Here is an 18425-nt window from a genome sequence, read left to right on the forward strand (position 1 = left end):
CACACATTCAGCTAGAATTCTTTTGACCTTTTGGAATTTGTAAATTCTGGTAATTGTTCTTTTTATTTCTCTGAAAGGATAATGAGTATCTTCAGGAGTGTTTAGAAGTAGTGAGACAAGAGTTTATGGTCTTCAACAGAGAAAAGTAAGTATGGTAAGAGCATTTTATCATTAATCTTAAAGCTACAGAGCTAGTGAAGCTGAAGGACAGAAGATGGCAGTTCTCAGACCTGAACATTCCCCTGAGCACCCCCCCCACACCTCCATTTTCACTCCACCTCCATTCAAGCAACCTCACTTAATGCGAAGGCACAACTTTTATTCTGTAATGCATTAAAGATTCATTTGAATGGGACTGTTTCAATACAGCACATTTTGCAAAGGCAAGCAAAGGGAGATTCCTCCCTTGTTTGAAGAATGGCGGATTTAATCAGCAGGAGAACAGTGGTGAATCTGCTGTCGCATTAAAGTTAGTGTTTTACTTAAATGTCTGATAATGGTTCTGTGACGCACCTTGAGACATTCCCGATGCGAAAGGCGCTACATAATTAGAAGTTGTTGTTATGTCTACCAGAATTTTAACATACATACCAAATTTGTGGACTTCCTGCCTTGGAACAGCCACTTTACTTGGCTGCAGCCAGATTACATGTTGGCACTTGTGAAGGATAAGCATTTAGTTTTGCATGGTTTCTACTTTTACTGCATCGTTGTGCCACACAGCAGAATTCTAGGTTGTATTTATAGTGAGAATTGCTTATGGTGAACTAGTTTTTTTTTGATTGGAGTTGAACCAGCTCCCACCAACACTCGTTAATGTTCACAAACGGATTAAACAAATGAAAGATCTGTATGACTACTGACTGACCCTATTCCGGTACTGATGCTTACAAAAGGAATACAATAAGCAAACTATGTGTAAGATATTTTATTGATACTGGCAGGTAAAAATCAGGTCACCATTTGTTTTAGCAATGTTCCTGATTACCATCACTAAGGAATACTGGGTTATCAGCACTGCAGTCTATCAGGTGAAACACATTTGATTTTTACTAGGGGATTGAAGCATCACTACAGATTGGTTAATTAAATCAACCCCGACCCAACTGTTTTTTTTCTCTATTAAATTAAACCGGCTCAATGATAGCAGCAATATTCTTTGTGCATCTTCAGACTTATTTCACTGTAAATGTTTTTAAATGCCTAGGGAGAAAAATCAGTGCAAAGGTTTACCAAGATCAAAACCAAGAGTTTGGACTGGCAGCTGTCTTCCTTTTAGAAAATGGTAATGACACACGGGCTTAATCTTTGGAAAGGCACAAAAGGTCTTTGTGTTTGTCAGTCATTGTTTGTGCTGGTTTTGTCCTACAAAATGCTGGATCGACAAAATGTCTTTTCTGCGCAACCCCAGAAGAAAGGTATTGCCCACGAAAGTATAAAGAGGGCAGGTAACTATGGATAAGCAATGAGAATCAAGAGTAAGGCTGTAATTTTGTCACAGCATTGCTTCTGAGAAATCAGTCACAAATATCCTCATCAAAATTAAGAAGTTAACAATTGTTTCAGCACCAAAGCCAAATTTATTTGTTTTTTTATATAATACAAATGTAGCATTGATTTACAGCATTGGTGAGTATTCCATTCGATGTGGGTGCTTCCTCACTTCTTGGGTTGTTTCAGGTACTGACTACGTTTGGGGTTTCGTAGATAGAGTTGTCAAAGGTTTTTCCTTCTGTCCGGGGAGGAGAGGGGAGTCCAAGTTTGCCCCATCTGAAGACCATCAGTTGAAAGGCTGCTGGCTGACCTTTATTTCAGTAGGCCTGTTTGAGCTTTGGGCGAGGAATAAGCTGCTGTTATAATCATGCAGCAGTTATATTAGTTTGTCAGATTTAGAATCATAGAATAGACGTCATTAGAATCCCTATAGTGCAGAAGGAGACCATTCAGTTCAGGTCTGCAACGACCACAATTCCACCCAGACCCTATTCCCATAACCCCACATTTTTACCCTGATAATTCCCTGACACTAAGGGGCAATTTAGCATGGCCAATCCACCTAACCCACACGTCTTTGGTCTGTGGGAGGAAACTGGAACACCCAGAGGAAAATGTGAAAACTCCACACAGACAGTGACCCTAGGCCGGAATTGAACCCAGGTCGCTGGCACTGTGAGGCAGCAGTGCTAACCACTGTGTCATCATGCCACCTCAAAGATGGAGGACGATTGTTAGCCTTGGAAAGTGGAGGCCCACCATCTACTCTGTAGATGCCAGTATGATTTGCTGATTGGACGACCTGAAGTACACACATTCTGTTGCATGTGTAAGTTGCATTAAGTCTCTCTTGGATTTATATTTGAAGGAAATGACTTGGGGTGCATTTGTAAATTGTATCCATTCAAATTTCCATGTTCAATCCATTGATCCACTGCTCAATACATATAATTATAAAGATTTTAGTTAGACACTCCATGAGAAATCAGCAAATAAAGTTCCAGCTCCATGTCAATTGTAACATTTTAGCAATGAATCTACAGGCACAATTTTATGGGTGAAGCGTTTCCACTTTGTAATTTTTAATTGTCCCTTTTCTTGACTGCAGAATATCATTGCAAATCTGAATCTATAGTTAGTGTATCTCTCGCGCAATTGAATGTACTGATTTCAGAACCTAAGTGAGGAAGATGGAGCCAGACGAATATTTTGATGAATGTTGATAGAGTCTTGGTTATTACCCTGAAATGAACTGTGATATTGTTTTGCTTAAATACATCATTTTTCAAATATTGCGACTTACAGATGGCTTCCTACAGCTAATCAATGAAGCAAATCTGTTGAGATGACATTAGCCAAAGGGATCATTTGCTTTTTTTTTAGTCATTAGTATCAAAGTAACATACCTACTGTTGTCTTTTCCATTCTCTTGCCCTGTTCCACCAGTAATGGCAAACATGCTGTATCTTGTAACAAATATGGTGTGGAGAATTTTTTAAAATGCAATAAAACTAGACTAAAGCGTACTGATCAAGCTAATGCTGAAAATTAGAGGTATTTTGAGGATGCCACTTGTAACCATTTTACATGTCTCCATAGCCATGCAGATTTCTGTTTCGTCAAATCTTTCCTCTTTAATGCAGGATAATTCTGATGACATAAAACTGTAAACATGAATTTCTCGCCATTAGCGCAATGACCAGAATTTTCCAGCCATTCATGCCGGCGGAATTGTCTGGTCCCGCTGCCGTGAACAGAGATTTGGCTGAGTGCCAAATTCTTCATCCGTGCTAACAGCAGTGGCGGGTTATGAATGGCCGGAAAATTCTGGCCAATATCAACATTAGTCATTTCTTCACCCAAAGAATGGTGAGCTGTGGAATTCATTCCCACAGGAAGTAGTTGATGCCAAAACATTGAATATATTCAAGAAGCGGCTGGATATAGCACTTCGGGAGAATGGGATCAAAGATCATAGGAAAAAGTAGAATTAGTCTATTGAGTTGATGATCAGCCATGATCGTGATGAATGCAGCAGGCTCAAAGGGCCAAATGCGCCTCCTCTTGTTCCTATCTTCTATGTTTCTGTGAGTGCTTATGTGAAATTCTTGTGCATGTACAATTTATCTAAAGTTACAGGGGTTAAATGGATAATACCTGGAAACAGCTGATGGGGGGTTAGTAAACAATGATACGCGATTTACCCTGTGCCCAGTGAGTGAGGTTGGCAGCATGCCAACTTGGTGCTCATAACCATTATTGTAGTAAACACTAGCCACACTGATAAATGACTGCTTGCCTCTGCAGGAATACAAACTTGTGAGAGGCTAGCAGTACTTAAAGATAAACTGTGGCAAAACCTCTTAAAGGAAGGTACATTATATAAGCCCCTCTGATGTGGAAAAGACTGAATCATATCAGAGCATGGGAGAGCACATGGCCCCAAGGTTCTCAGACACTGTGCTAGAGGCCTTGATGGAGGAGTAGCAAATGAGGAAAGATGTCCTGTATCGACAGAGGACAGAAGACCCTCCAGACAATTGTTCAGAGGACAGTGGGACCAGATAGTCCAGAGTCAAGTCCTGAGGACCTAGATGCACTGCTGAAGAAAGTTCAATGTCATCATACAAGTGATCAAGGTCAATAAATTAATCTTCAAATGCCATATCTGATTAACTGAACTATCAGTCTCACACGCTACCTCACACCCCCATTACTCCCCCACCAATAATCTCTAACAATCAGGATTCTTACTTAACGTTCAAATTTTCACCTCCCCCTCATATACTTGGCACTGCTGTAAGCCTCACACCCACAACTTGCACATATTACCAACTGTTCACTTGGGAAACGGGGAGACGATGCTAACATTGCTGGACCATCAATTCAAAGGCTCAGGCTAATGTCCTGTGTGGGTCATACATGGATTCACGTCCCACCACGGCAGCTAGTCAAATATTAAGTTGAATTAACTGATCTGGAATATAAAACTAGTCCCAGAAATGTTAACCATGAAACTATCATTGATTTTTAAGAAAAGCCATCTGGTCCTTTCGGAAAGGAAAACTTACCTGGTCTGACCTACGTGTGACTCCATGTGATTGACTCTTAAATAACCTGTGAAATGGCCTAGCAAGCCACTCAGTTCAAGCACATTTTGGGATGTGCAACTTCTACAAGTCCTAAACCTGATGGTAGAGGCAGTGTTTACTGTCATGAGAATAATCATCGCTAATGCAGTGGTCAGTGATGGAGTGGTAACCATTCAAGATAATGGTTTCCTCATACCTTATCCTTCTCACATCACATTTCCTCCTCATCCTACACTCTCATCTGATTTACAAACTGTAGATGGTGTAAGCATTCACCTTCTAAGTTTTCCCATCCTCTCAGCACAATCCTCGCCTTGTGCCTTTCTGCTTTCAGATATCCAAGAGGTGCAACCTATCTAAGTAGTGATGGAATAACAAGGTAGAAGAGGAAGAAAATGATAATGAAGAAGAATTAGTTCAGAAACAACATTCTCACAATTTAGAGATAGCCAAGTGTGGAGATCTGCATGTTGTAAGACACTGGGCACAACTGCAAGCAGGAGAGGGTGCACGAGTAACAGAGGTGGCACCTCACCAGAGAGTCAGGCCACATCCGAATTTTACAGAGAACTTAAAGGAGCACTTCAGTCGGGTGGGCTGCTGAAGGAAACTGATGGACGTGCATAGTGAAATGATTGTTTCACAAGTAGATTTGTCAGAAATCAGTATCAAGGAGCATTGAAGAGTCTGACACCAACTTGATAGAGCGAATCATTCAGAGTTCATCCTTTCCAGTTTCATTGTGATGACCAACTAACCCACGAAGGCAATATTGGTTGGCTGATGTCTCAGCTTCCATTACTCACAAGTGGAAGCCATCCAAGTGGTGTGCCTCAGGGATCTGTTTTGGGGCCACTGTTGTTTGTAATCTTTATTAATGATCTGGATGAGGGTATAGTTGGGTGGATTAGTAAATTTGCTGATGACACCAAAGTCGGAGGTGTGGTAGATTGTGAGGAAGGGTGTCATAGTCTGCAGGGAGACTTAGATAGGTTGCAGAGCTGGGCCGAGAGGTGGCGGATGGAATTTAATGCGGAGAAGTGTGAGGTAATTCACTTTGGTAGGAGCAACAGATGTGTCGAGTATAGGGCTAACGGGAGGACTTTGAATAGTGTGGATGAACAGGGGGATCTAGGTGCATGTGTACATAGATCCCTGAAAGTTGGGAATCAAGTAGATAAGGTTGTTAAGAAGGCGTACGGTGTCTTGGCGTTTATTGGTAGGGGGATTGAATTTAGGAGTCGCAGCGTCATGTTGCAACTGTACACTACTCTGGTGCGGCTGCACTTGGAGTACTGTGTGCAGTTCTGGTCCCCACATTACAAGAAGGATGTGGAGGCTTTGGAGAGGGTGCAGAGGAGGTTTACTAGGATGTTGCCTGGTATGGTGGGGAGGTCCTATGAGGACAGACTGAGGGATTTAGGGTTGTTTTCGTTGGAAAGAAGGCGGCTAAGAGGGGATCTTATTGAAACAAATAAGATGATTAGAGGTTTAGATAGGGTGGATAGTGATAGCCTTTTTCCTCGGATGGAGAAAGCTAGCACGAGGGGGCATGGCTTTAAATTAAGGGGGGGTAGCTACAGGACGGATGTCAGGGGTAGGTTCTTTACCCAGCGGGTGGTGAGGGATTGGAATGCCCTGCCTGCTGCAGTTGTAAATGCGCCTAGTTTGGGGGCGTTTAAGAGATCTATGGATAGGTTTATGGACGAAAAGGGATTGGTATAGGCTAGTGGGTCATTTTTTTTTGTAACTGGTCGGCGCAACTTCGTGGGCCGAAGGGCCTGTTCTGCGCTGTAATGTTCTATGTTCTATGTTCTATTCCACGCCTGGATTCTGTAGTGAGAGCTCAGACCTCTGCCATACAAAGCCACAGTATTCAAAGAGATACACAGGCTTTTGCCGCAATCCCCCAACAGATTCCCAGGATTGCTAAGATGTCACCCTGGAGATAGGCCGTGGCTCCATGGAGAATAAACCGACTGTTCTCTCACAGGGTGATACGATTGTCTGCTCACCACTGCCACTGTCTCAATGCAATCAATCCACCCTACTGCTGCCCAGGATGAGATGGTACTGTGTCAAGAGAGGTTTTCTGAGCCTAGAGCTGCCCCTGGGTGGCAGGCAAGACCATTTGCATTAGCATAGCATCCCCACAGTGCAGAAGGAGACCACTCAGCCCATCAAGTTGCACCGACCACAATCCCATCCGGGCTGTATCCCAATAACCTCACATATTTATCCTGCTAGTTTACCTGACACCAAGGGTCAATTTGGTATGGCCAATGAGCCTAATCTACACATCTTTGGACTGTGGGAGGAAACCCACGCAGACACGGGGAGACCATGCAGACTCCACACAAACAGTGGCCTAAGCTGGGAATCGAACCCGGGTCCCTGGCACCGTGAGGCAGCATTGCAGTCACATCCTGACTGGAAATCAGTGGTGGTCCACCACCCATACTGCAGATACTGAAGTAATCTTGAGTAGAAGTATTAAGACAGGCAGAGGCACATGGAAAGCAGGCATGGTTAGTTGATGTTTCCATGCAGGATGCGATGATTTGATTTATTAATTTGGCTTGGAATGTTGATTTTGTGTTGGCATTTGTTTTCATATTGTGGCCTAGTAGACATTACGATGGTCAATATCAGGGAAGGTAAGGCTCGAGATTGTTGATGAATGGGGAATTGGGGTTCATTGGTATTGAAGTCAGGTGAGTTGTTCATGAACAACTCAACTAGAAAAGGACTGTCTGAGTCACTCCCCCATCATTTCTCTCTCCTGCTCCTCCTCCTCAATAGCTACGAGTCATTTACCTTACGGCAAGGACTGTGCCCTCATGATGGTAAGACTGAATAGCATGACACCCGCTCTGCCAATTACTGGAGGGTTCCTCCAGAGTGGTCAAAGGAACAGACACATTATCTCAGCATGTCAGTTATCTATTGCATCAAGCTTCATTTGGTGGCATGGCTTTCATTGTGCACATTTTGCACATGTGCTTGGTTTGCCTACCAGAGTCATGAATAATGTGGTGAGCAGACAGCCCTTGCCATCCAGTTTGTCGTGGTGTCACACAGGTACAGGGCACTGTCACAGAACAAAGGCACAATGATGCTGCCAGGATATTGGAAATTGACCTGCATGTGGCCATCACCATCTGGCTGTTGAGAAGGTTGAATCTCTTTCTATTGTGGTACATCACAGAATTGAGACATGGCACCCACAAAACGATGTGAGCTATTAGTGACACCCTTCAGCACGGGGAAAACTACAATAATCACATTGCTTTTACTGTCTCTGCAAAAGAGAAGAAAGCATTTGCAACCTCCCTTATGCGACAGTGGCCGGCAGAAGGCGTGATGTCTTAAGCATCTCCAGCTTCAACGTTATGTTCACTTTCACAGTCACCAGCAATATGGTGCTCCTTCTGCTCTGTGGCTACACTTGTGGCTGCAACTGATTGCAGATTTCAGTGAGACATAGACCTTTCACACATTATTCCTCACTGAAATTCAGGAAGGGCAATTATGCTCTTAACATCTTAGATGGACATGAGGACAACCCCTCTACCTCCCCTTCCTCTCTCTTCTAGCATCTTATCCTGCTCTGTGAGTTCTCTGCTCATTCTCTATGTCATGCTGCATTCCCAGAGCAGTGCCCCATGTCTGCAGTAACTGTTTGTGTACAAACCTTGATATGACGCCAAAGGCACCTGTCTCAACGCTCCCTGAAAACTTTAGCAAATTTACAGAACTCTCGAAAGCACCAAATGCTGTACCATCATAGTAGGAAGAGGCAGTATAAATTAATCAGTAACTATATTGTAAATAGTTGATGACCTCTTTAAATAGTACAGGTGGAAGAGTCTTTCATTTTTCCGAGTACATTTTCAACTGTGCAAGGTTAAAAGCGGGAGGGTTGAGCTCTGACACAGCAGTGCTAGTGTCAATTTCACATTACACTGATCCACCTGCCCTGCATGCTTCCGGCAGACACACACTGCATGGTGCTTAATGCCCTCCTCAGGGTGGTGCCTGGTGCGAATCACACCGGAAGTTGCCACACAAGTTGTGGATGCCATTTAAGATCTCTAAGGACACTCGTAGCACTTGTTATGCAGGTTTTGTACCAATAGTCTGAACCTTACTAGTAAAATTGGTAAGTTTACCGACGACATTGGTAAGTTTGCCGACAACACAAAGGTTGGTGGTGTTGTGGATAGTCTGGAGGGATGTCAGAAGTTGCAGCGTGACATAGATAGGATGTGACAAGACTGGGCGGAGAAGTGGCAGGTGGACTTCAACATGGATAAATGTGTAGTGGTCCATTTTGGCAGGTCCAATGGGATGAAGGAGTATAATATCAAGGGTAGGACTCTTAGCAGTGTGGACGATCAGAAGGACCTTGGGGTTCAGGTCCATAGGACTCTTAAATCGGCCTCGCAAGTGGAGGATGTGGTCAAGAAGGCGTATGGTGTACTAGTCTTCATTAATCGAGGCATTGAGTTTAGGAGTCAGGAGATAATGCTGCAACTGTATAAGACCCTTGTCAGACCCCACTTGGAGTACTGTGCGCAGTTCTGGTCGCTTCACTTCAAGAAGGATGTGGAAGCTATTGAAAGGGTGCAGAGGAGATTTACAAGGATGTTGCCTGGATTGGGTAGCATGCCTTATGAGGATAGGTTGAGGGAGCTAGGTCTTTTCTCCCTGGAGAGACGAAGGATGAGAGGTGACCTATTAGAGGTTTATAAGATGTTGAGAGGTATAGATAGGGTGGATTCTCAAAGGCTATTTCCCAGGGTTGAAATGGTCGCTATGAGAGGACACAGGTTTAAGGTGCTGGGGAGTAGGTACTGAGGAGATGTCAGGGGTAAGTTTTTCACTCAGAGGGTGGTGAGTGAGTGGAATCAGCTGCCACTGGTGGTGGTGGAGGTGAACTCACTGGGGGCTTTTAAGAGACTTCTGGATGAGTACATGGGATTTAATGGGATTGAGGGTTATAGATAGGCCTGGTAGGTAGGGATATGATCGGCGCAACTTGTGGGCCAAAGGGCCTGTTGTGCTGTAGTGTTCTATGTTCTAAAATCATTAACCTTCTCCAGTATCACAGGAACGTTTTCTGTTTTGATTTCAGTTTTCCAGTATTTTGCTTTTATCTTAATCATTATTTTTTTTTGAACCTAGCAAAATTACCTTGCCTAATTTAAATCTTTTAAGTTAGAATATTAATCAAATCATGGTTCAAAGCCAAAGGATTGAATGTTTGGCAGTGGGCTAAAGACTTAGTGTTTTGGCAAGCAGTCGTGGAATTTTGTGATATACAAGACTGAACATTCTATTCTTTTTCTCTACAAATGATTGCTTTAAAGAGTTACATTTGCATAACCATACTCTTCGTGTTGGTCTCTTGTTTCAATGCACATTTGTGTACTAGACTAGATAAACACCTTTGGCCTGCTTTGGGAGATGAACTATTTCTGGAATTTAGACCAAAGTAGTATTGGATTAGGTTGCGAACAACTGCTGAACTTGCTGTTGTTGGTCTGTGTAATTTGGCTAAGAAAAGTCTGTTGCCAAATACAGCCAGTATTTGTTATTAACCTCTGCTGGCAATGGAGGTAGGAAGTAGAGTGTTCCTTTGCCATCAATGCTGTTAGTGCAGGATCACTTACTGCCTGATTTGATTTATTATTGTCACATGTATTAGTATACAGTGAAAAATATTGTTTCTTGCTCACTGTACAGACAAAACATACAGTTCGTAGAGAAGGAAACAAGAGAGTGCAGAATGTAGTGTTACAGTCATAGCTAGGGTGTAAAGAAAGATCAACTTAGTGCGAGGTAGGACCATTCAAAAGTCTGACAGCAGGGAAGAAGCTGTTCTTGAGTCGGTTGATACATGACCTCAGACTTTGTATCTTTTTCCCGACAGAAGGAAATGGGAGAGAGAATGTCCAGGGTGCATGGAGTCCTTAATTATGCTGGCTGCTTTGCTGAGGCAGCAGGAAGTTTAGACAGAGTGAATGGAAAGGAGGCTGGTTTGTGTGATGGATTGGGCTACATTCACGACCATTTGTAGTTTTGTGCACTCTTGGACAGAGCAGGAGCTATACCAAGCTGTGATACAACCAGAAAGAATGCTTTCTATGGTGCATCTATAAAAATTGCTGGAAGTCATAGTAGACATGCCAAATTTCCTGAATGTTACCCATTCAGTTATTGACGGAGGCAACTCTGTAATCTCTGAGTTCTTATCTCGTATTTGCTCCACTTGCGGAACAAGCTCTGTGGAGAAATATGCAATGTCTGGAAAATAGCTGTAAAGTACCTGAAGGTTATATTTTAACTATTCATAACAGCCACACTGAATTGTGTTATTTCCACTTTAATCTCAAACCTAATCTTAATCAAATCTTAAAGCCACAGTGCTCTTTGAAATGTTTATCTAAAAGATTCATTTTTGTATCCTTTCCAAAATAACCATGATGTGAAAAATGAGCCTCCAATCTCCTGTCGTTAGTCATTTATACGAAAATAAAGTTTTCTAACTTTGCTTAACTTTAAAACTATTAGTTCACTTTGTGATCGGAATTGCAGATGTTGGTCTCAGTGGTACAAACCTGCTATTAAAGGCAGCTTCTGACAGGGCCTAGATTAAACCTAATTTGACCTTATTTAATTTCAGGATCTGCAGTCCTGAAAAAAGCATGGTGCGGGTGGTTGGGAGGGGGAGGTGTGCAGTTTTCTATTCCCATTCTTTTCGGGTGACTTTGATGACGGGAAAGGAAAATCTTGGGAGGACTAATTGGCGCTTGACGCTGACGTAAAAGTGTGACATGATTGTTCCCACCTCCCTAATGGGAATGAATCTCAGGAACATCATTATATATAGCTACATATCATTATTAGCCCTCTGATATCCTCCCTGCTCATCCCCCCTGCCACCACCACCGCCCCCCCCCCTCACCAAATCTCCTCACCCCACCACCACTCTTCTAAACTCCATTCACATCAGCAGAAGGCAGACTGACAGGACCTTTCCCCATTGAACTATGCAGTCATCTGAATTCCTCTGGAAGGACTGCGTGCCAGGAGCTTTGGCAGTGCTGAGGTGAGGGGAGGGAGGGTGGGGAGGGCTGAAGATTTTTTAATGCACTGGGGCTGCCAATAAAAATGGCACTCCATCTTTAAAAAGCTAAGTTGCTGGTGGGACAGGCTCACCTAGAGCCTGATTTTCATGGGGGCCCACACCTTGAAGTTTCTTTTTCTCTATGTTTCCAACCATACATTGGAGAAAGCCACTGTTGGTGCTACTTTTCCCGCCCACTGTCGCCCTCTGCCAAATACAGGGACAATTACATCCATCATCTAAACGAACAATCCTCCCCCACAGTTCAGAAACTGCTAATATTCTTTTCTCGACATTTCCTTGAAAAACAGAATATAAAACATAAAAAGACAATAAAAGAAATCAGACCAGTAAAAGAAATGGGCAGCACAGTGATTAGCATTGCTGCCTCACAGCATCAGGGACCCAGGTTCGATTCCCGGCCTTGGGTGACTCTCTGTATGGAGTTTGCATGTTCTCCCTGTCTCTGCATAGGTTTTCTCTGGGTGCTCCGGTTTCCTCCCACATTCCAAAGATGTGCTGGTTAGGTGCATTGGCTAAATTCTCCGTCAGTGTTACCCAAACATGTGCCAGCTAGGGGAGTTTCATTGTAACTTGATTGCAGTGTTAATGTAAGTCTACCTGTGACATTAATAAATAAACTTAGAATTAACCAAAGAGAAGAAAGGCAATATTATAAAAAGCAGCATTGAAGTCCAGCCCTGTCTAAGGCATCAGCTTCTTACAACTCATATGAAAAGCTGCAACCTACACAAAACAAAAAAATGCAGGCTTTCCTTTGATCTTTTAGTTTTAAATATCAATGAAAGAAAAACTTGGAAAGCAGTGGTTTGGGTTGGATTGTAAAACAAAGTAACTCCTATAAAACTGTATTTGCTTGGCTGCCTCTTATGGTTCATTGTATCTTTAGGTTTACAATAACAAATTATTGTTACATTACTGTGCACCTGTTTCCCCCAGTATCTTGTCCAATATTTATCATGATCAATTGGCATCATTGAAATGTATTATTTGATCATTACCTCGTTACATCAGTGTTGTGTTTGAGAGCAAGCTGTGTGCAAATTTCTTTCATTCTAACAATGACAACACTTCAAAAATACTTCATTGGATACAAAGTGCCTTGGGAAGACCTGATGGTGTGCACTGTGTTTTAAAAATACAAGACTTACTTTCTTTTGCTACTCAAGACTTTTATCCCACTATCATACAATAGTGTTCTGAACAAGCAATGATCCTGCATGCATATATTGCATTTGGAAGTCTGGATGTTGGTAATTTCTTTTTAGTTGATATATTGAGGATATTGAATGGTTTTGGCCAGGGAGGGGGTAACTACACATTGATCAAGTTGATCCCCATTAGCTGGACTGACATTGTTTAAAGTGGAAAGCATTTGAACGTTGGACCCTTAGAGGATGAGAGGGGGGACTTAGTGGTAGGGGATGGGGAAATGGCTGAGGTCTTGAATAACTTTTTTGTTTCGGTCTTCACGGAGGAGGACGTGAATAATTTGCCAGGTTTTAGCGATGGAAAGGTGGTAGGACTGGAGGGTCTCAATGACATTATTGTTACTAGAGAGGCGGTGCTCGACAGACTGGAGGGAACTGATTGTGGACAAGTCCCCAGGACCGGATGGAATGCATCTGAGGGTTCTGAAAGAAATGGCGGAGGTGATAGTGGATGCCTTGGTGGTTATTTTCCAAACGTCGCTGGATTCCGGGGAAGTGCCGGAAGATTGGAAAGCGGCTAATGTTACGCCGTTGTTTAAGAAGGGTGGCAGGCAAAAGGCAGGGAATTGTAGGCCGGTTAGGTTAACGTCTGTTGTAGGTAAAATGTTAGAATCCGTCATCAAGGAGGAAATAGCGAGGCATCTTGAGGGGAATTGCTTGATAGAGCAGACGCAGCACGGTTTCATTAAGGGGAAGTCGTGTCTGACAAATTTATTGGAGTTCTGTGAGGATGTGTCTAGGGCGGTGGATAGAGGAGAGCCGGTGGATGTGGTCTTCCTTGATTTTCAGAAGGCGTTTGACAAGGTGCCTCACAAGAGGTTATTGCAGAAGGTAAGGGGGCATGGAGTTGGGGGTAGGGTGCTAGCGTGAATAGAGGATTGGTTGTCAAATAGGAGGCAGAGAGTGGGGGTTAATGGGTGCTATTCGGATTGGCAGTTGGTGACTAGTGGAGTGCCCCAGGGGTCGGTGCTGGGGCCTCAGCTATTTACCATTTATATAGATGATCTGGAGGAGGGAACCGAGTGTATGGTGTCGAAATTTGCTGATGACACCAAGATTGGTGGAATGGCAAATTGCGCGGAGGGTGTGGAGAGTCTGCAGAAGGATCTAGATAGGCTGGGCGAATGGGCCAGGAACTGGCAAATGGAATTTAATGTTGGCAAGTGCGAGGTGGTCCACTTTGGTAGGAATAATGGTAGGAAGGACTATTACTTACGTGGCGAAAAACTGCAGCAGGCGACGGTGCAGAGGGACCTCAGGGTCCTTGTGCATGAGTCGCAAAAACCCAGCTTGCAGGTGCAGCAGGTGGTCAGGAAGGCGAATGGGATGCTGGCCTTCATAGTGAGGGGGATTGAATATCAAAGTAGGGAGGTCTTGCTGCAGCTGTACAGGGCACTGGTGAGGCCGCAGCTGGAGTACTGTGTGCAGTTTTTGTCGCCGCACTTACGCAAGGATATTTTGGCCTTGGAGGGAGTGCAGAGGAGGTTTACTAGGCTGATACCGGAGTTGAGGGGGTTGAGCTATGAGGAGAAGCTGAATAAACTAGGCTTGTACTCGTTAGAGTTTAGAAGGATGAGGGGAGATCTCATTGAGACATATAAGATGATGAATGGGATGGATAGGATAGAGGTGGAGAGACTCTTCCTGCTCAGAAAGGACAGTAGGGCTAGGGGGCACAGCCTCAAGATAAAGGGGGGGGCGGTTTAGAACGGAGTTGAGGAGGAACTTCTTCACTCAAAGGGTGGTGAATGTCTGGAATTCTCTGCCCGTTGAAGTGGTGGAGGCTGCCTCGCTAAATATTTTTAAGACGCAGGTTGATAGGTTTTTGATAAGCGAGGGGATTTAGGGTTATGGGGAGAGGGCAGGAAAGTGGAACTGAGCCACGACAGATCAGCCATGATCTTATTGAATGGCGGGGCAGGCTCGAAGGGCTAGATGGCCTACTCCTGCTCCTATTTCTTATGTTCTTATGTAATATAATAATTGATGTATTGGTAAAAATTACAGGAGAAACCATGGAGAATTCCACCATTAAACTGTAATAATGCTCACATTTGTAGAATGCCTTTCATATTAAAATGTCTCACGTATTCCATGCAATAAAATACTTTTTGAAGTACATTGCCCAGGTCTGAAATTTTCAATATTGATGGATTGTGCACTCGAGGGGCAGAATTTTCCTGACCTGCCCTCCACAGGAATTGTAGCAGGCAGGACACAGACCATGCAAGGGTCTGTTGACCTCGGGCAAGATTTTCTGGCCTCGGGGCGAGCGTGGCCGGAAAATCCAGTCCTACAAAGGGAACAAACACCACACAAGTATTGATCGAATCACAAAAACTAGCAAGTGCACTAATTTTGGTGGCTTGCCATGACAATACATTTTCACATAATTGATGAGCAAAATTATAACATTTCATATCGTCGGATTCAATAAATTATTATTCTTTTCGGGCAGTGTGAAACTGTTGATCCTACCTTAACTCTTTTATTAGTCAACTACAAAGCACAAAAACAATCTGTAGGTTGTTTGCTGAAATGTATAGTCGATAATGGGCACAAGAACTGAATTGAAAGGTCTCTGGGCTTTCATTTGGAAGGAAAAGCTGTGTCAACATTGAAAGTAAAAAGTCTGACAACACCAGGTTTCAGTCCAACCGATGTATTTGATAGTAAACTCGTCAGGTGACGAAGGGGCTAACCTGAAAGCTAGTGAGTTTACTATCAAATAAATCGGTTGGACTGAAACCTGGTGTTGTCAGACTTTTTACTATGTTTACCCCAGTCCAACGCCAGCATATCCACATCATGTCAACATTGAAAGGTCAGGCCAGAAGACTAACAAACAATCAAAACACCTCCACAGAAAACAAGTGGAACTCACAGTGATTTATGGTCAGAGTGATTCCCACAGCACAGTTTAGTCTCTCTTTGGCTTTAACCCATTTTTGCAAACATAAACAGCTGTATAAATTCAACTGAGCAAAGCCAAATCCTTAAAGAGCCTCCTCACTTTTATTGGTGAACTTGATTGGTGTATGGATACTTATGAGTCAAATGAATAAATTGGATCATTTCAGTGTTAATGGATTTAAGACTATCTGACTAAAGACCATATTTATAACCTCACATCTGAATTTTTACCATTCCTACGTCAGTTGTCAAAAGCGTGTCTTGCCAGTGTGCAACGCTAACGTATTTTCTGTTATTTCCTACATTTTAAAACTCTACATAGGTTGAAAAAGAGGTCAGAGGAACCAGAACCGTCCGTATCCACGGTCGAAGCAAAAGTAGAAGCAATTGCTGAAGAAGAAGGTGAAAGTGGAAACCTGCACATGTGTAGTTCAGTGTGTTCTTCAACAAGCAGCAGCTAGGACTAAAAGGTCAGGCTGCTCTTTCCATCTGTCTTAATGTTTCTCAGGCTGCTTCACTGGGCTAATGAGCTTCAAGAAAGCTTTCAACAGCATTTGGAAAAGAAAGTCATCCATTGAACAATCTCTTGGATATCCAGCAAATTACAACAGAACCAACATTGCTCAGTGAATTTATTTCATATGTTTCTTAACAAGCACTGGAAAATAGACAGCTTGATTCTCTTAAGAACTGAAAGGTAGATATTCTCTATGCAACCATATAATGGCACATTATGTCATCAATTTAATAGGATGTTGAATGTTTAAAACAAGTTAAATCTGTATTTCTCCTTTAATTTTTTTGTGCTTTGTTCTTGTCTTGCTAATGGTATGTGAAAATCTTTACATGCAATGGTCCTTACTAATAAAACATCATAATCTTCATACAAATTTGACATAAAGCAGATTAGTAATTTACAATAATTTTATTAGAACAAGAGAAAATCACAGAGTACTGTTGAACTACATTATCATTCAATAGAAATAATTAAACAATGATTTCTATCACTTCAGAATCTTTCATACTGGGTGGGAGGGGGAAACTGAGAACTGGAAGATTTTATGTGTAAATAGTGACAGCATTGTTGTGTATCCACAGTTTTATGTGGCAAGCTTTGATAGGAAAACGTATTATTGAACCAAATTTTCATACAAAAGCTTACACTATTTCCAAAAATGTTTCAAATGTGCAGGCACAACCAATGGGCAAAGAGGCCAAAGCTTTTATAGCACTGACATTTTCATTTATAACATGTAATTAGCTATATCTCATCAGCATATAACTAAATGGCTTAAAATGGTATTTAATATTTGATCTGTCACATCCAGTGTATACTATCGCTTTGAATGACATATGCTGTGATCAGCTACAAAATATATTAGCAAAATAGGAAAGTTAATCCAATACGCATAACAGCTGCTTTTACAGTAGGCTACAATAAAAGAGAATCTTAAGGAGGGTTGATGAGACAGATAGAAACGTCAATCAGTGACATTCACTGAGCACACTTAATGCACAGGTACTACATTTTAGTGTGCGTCGGTTTTTCGTTAACTCATTCAAGTTAAACAGATTGGCATGTCGTGTTTAAAAAAAAACGCACACGCACAGGAATGTAGCACAAGAATGCTGCAAACTTTACCGATGGGATTTCTACCTTAGAATGTCAGCAGCCACACAGCTCAATTTACTTGAAGATACCTGTCAGTAATAATGACAAATGGTAAATTATATTTTAAAAAAAACCTACTGTCTGTATTCAAATGTTATTTATGTATTTTTGTTGCATGAGTAATATACATTGGTTTGGGACTGAATTCTGGTCTTTGAGAATATGGGTAATGGAAGGTAAACTTTTCAGGAAAAGGCTGTATCTCTAGTCTGAGATGTTGAATTTTTAATATTTAAAGAAGTGGAGCATGATTGAGTTTCTTGCTGTATTGGGAAAATGGAAATAAATTTGTTCTTGTACATAACTGCTTTTGCTGTTTATTTTACAAAATCTCTTTCATACAGCAAGAATTTAACAGAGTAACTAAAATTTTATACAGAATGCTGAATCATCTGAATCTTGTACAATTGAAACTACCCGAGATTATGTCCGAAAACTTAAAGCCACATCTCCCCATTTATCTCTAGAATTGCTGAGTTTGATTGACATAAATAGATTATTTTTTCCAATAATTATTTTGTGTGTGTGCGCGTGTGCGAAAATTCAATTTAAAAATACTTCAGTCTACATAAATGATTGTCCTGTTTTCTTGTTCAATTGTAGATTCACCAAAGCTTTTTTTCTACCCATTCTAGTAATGCAAGTTTTTACTCTCTGCTTCAAATATTTCTGTGAATGTTTGCATTGTTTTCCAACTTACATACTGATATTGGAATATAGGCCAGAATTTTATGTTAAGACCATAAAACCTAGGAGCAGAATTAGGCTACTCAGCCCATTGAGTCTACTCCACCATTCAATCATGGCTGATACTTTTCTCATCGTAAGAAGTCTCACAACACCAGATTAAAGTTTAAAAGGTTTATTTGGTCGTACGAGCCACTAGTTTT

General features: G+C 42.1%; 1 protein-coding gene across 3 annotated transcripts in view; it reads left to right on the forward strand.

The window, feature by feature from the left end:
- Positions 1-17839, forward strand: part of stk32c (serine/threonine kinase 32C) — a 320164-nt gene extending 302325 nt beyond the window's left edge. The window contains exons 11-13 of one of the 3 annotated variants that reach the window (XM_080205598.1): positions 78-145; positions 1208-1285; positions 16186-17839. In XM_080205598.1, the coding sequence (XP_080061724.1) occupies positions 78-145; positions 1208-1285; positions 16186-16324 (285 nt within the window). In that variant the 3' untranslated portion in view covers positions 16325-17839. Of the gene's footprint in view, positions 1-77; positions 155-1207; positions 1286-16185 lie in introns of all 3 variants that reach the window. The other 2 variants (XM_080205599.1, XM_080205600.1) reach the window with 2 other exon arrangements.
- Positions 17840-18425: the final 586 nt, after the last annotated feature.

This window comes from Carcharhinus amblyrhynchos, chromosome 17 (genome assembly GCF_965287045.1).
Source record: "Carcharhinus amblyrhynchos chromosome 17, sCarAmb.v2.hapA, whole genome shotgun sequence".
NCBI classification, from domain to species: Eukaryota; Metazoa; Chordata; class Chondrichthyes; order Carcharhiniformes; family Carcharhinidae; genus Carcharhinus; species Carcharhinus amblyrhynchos.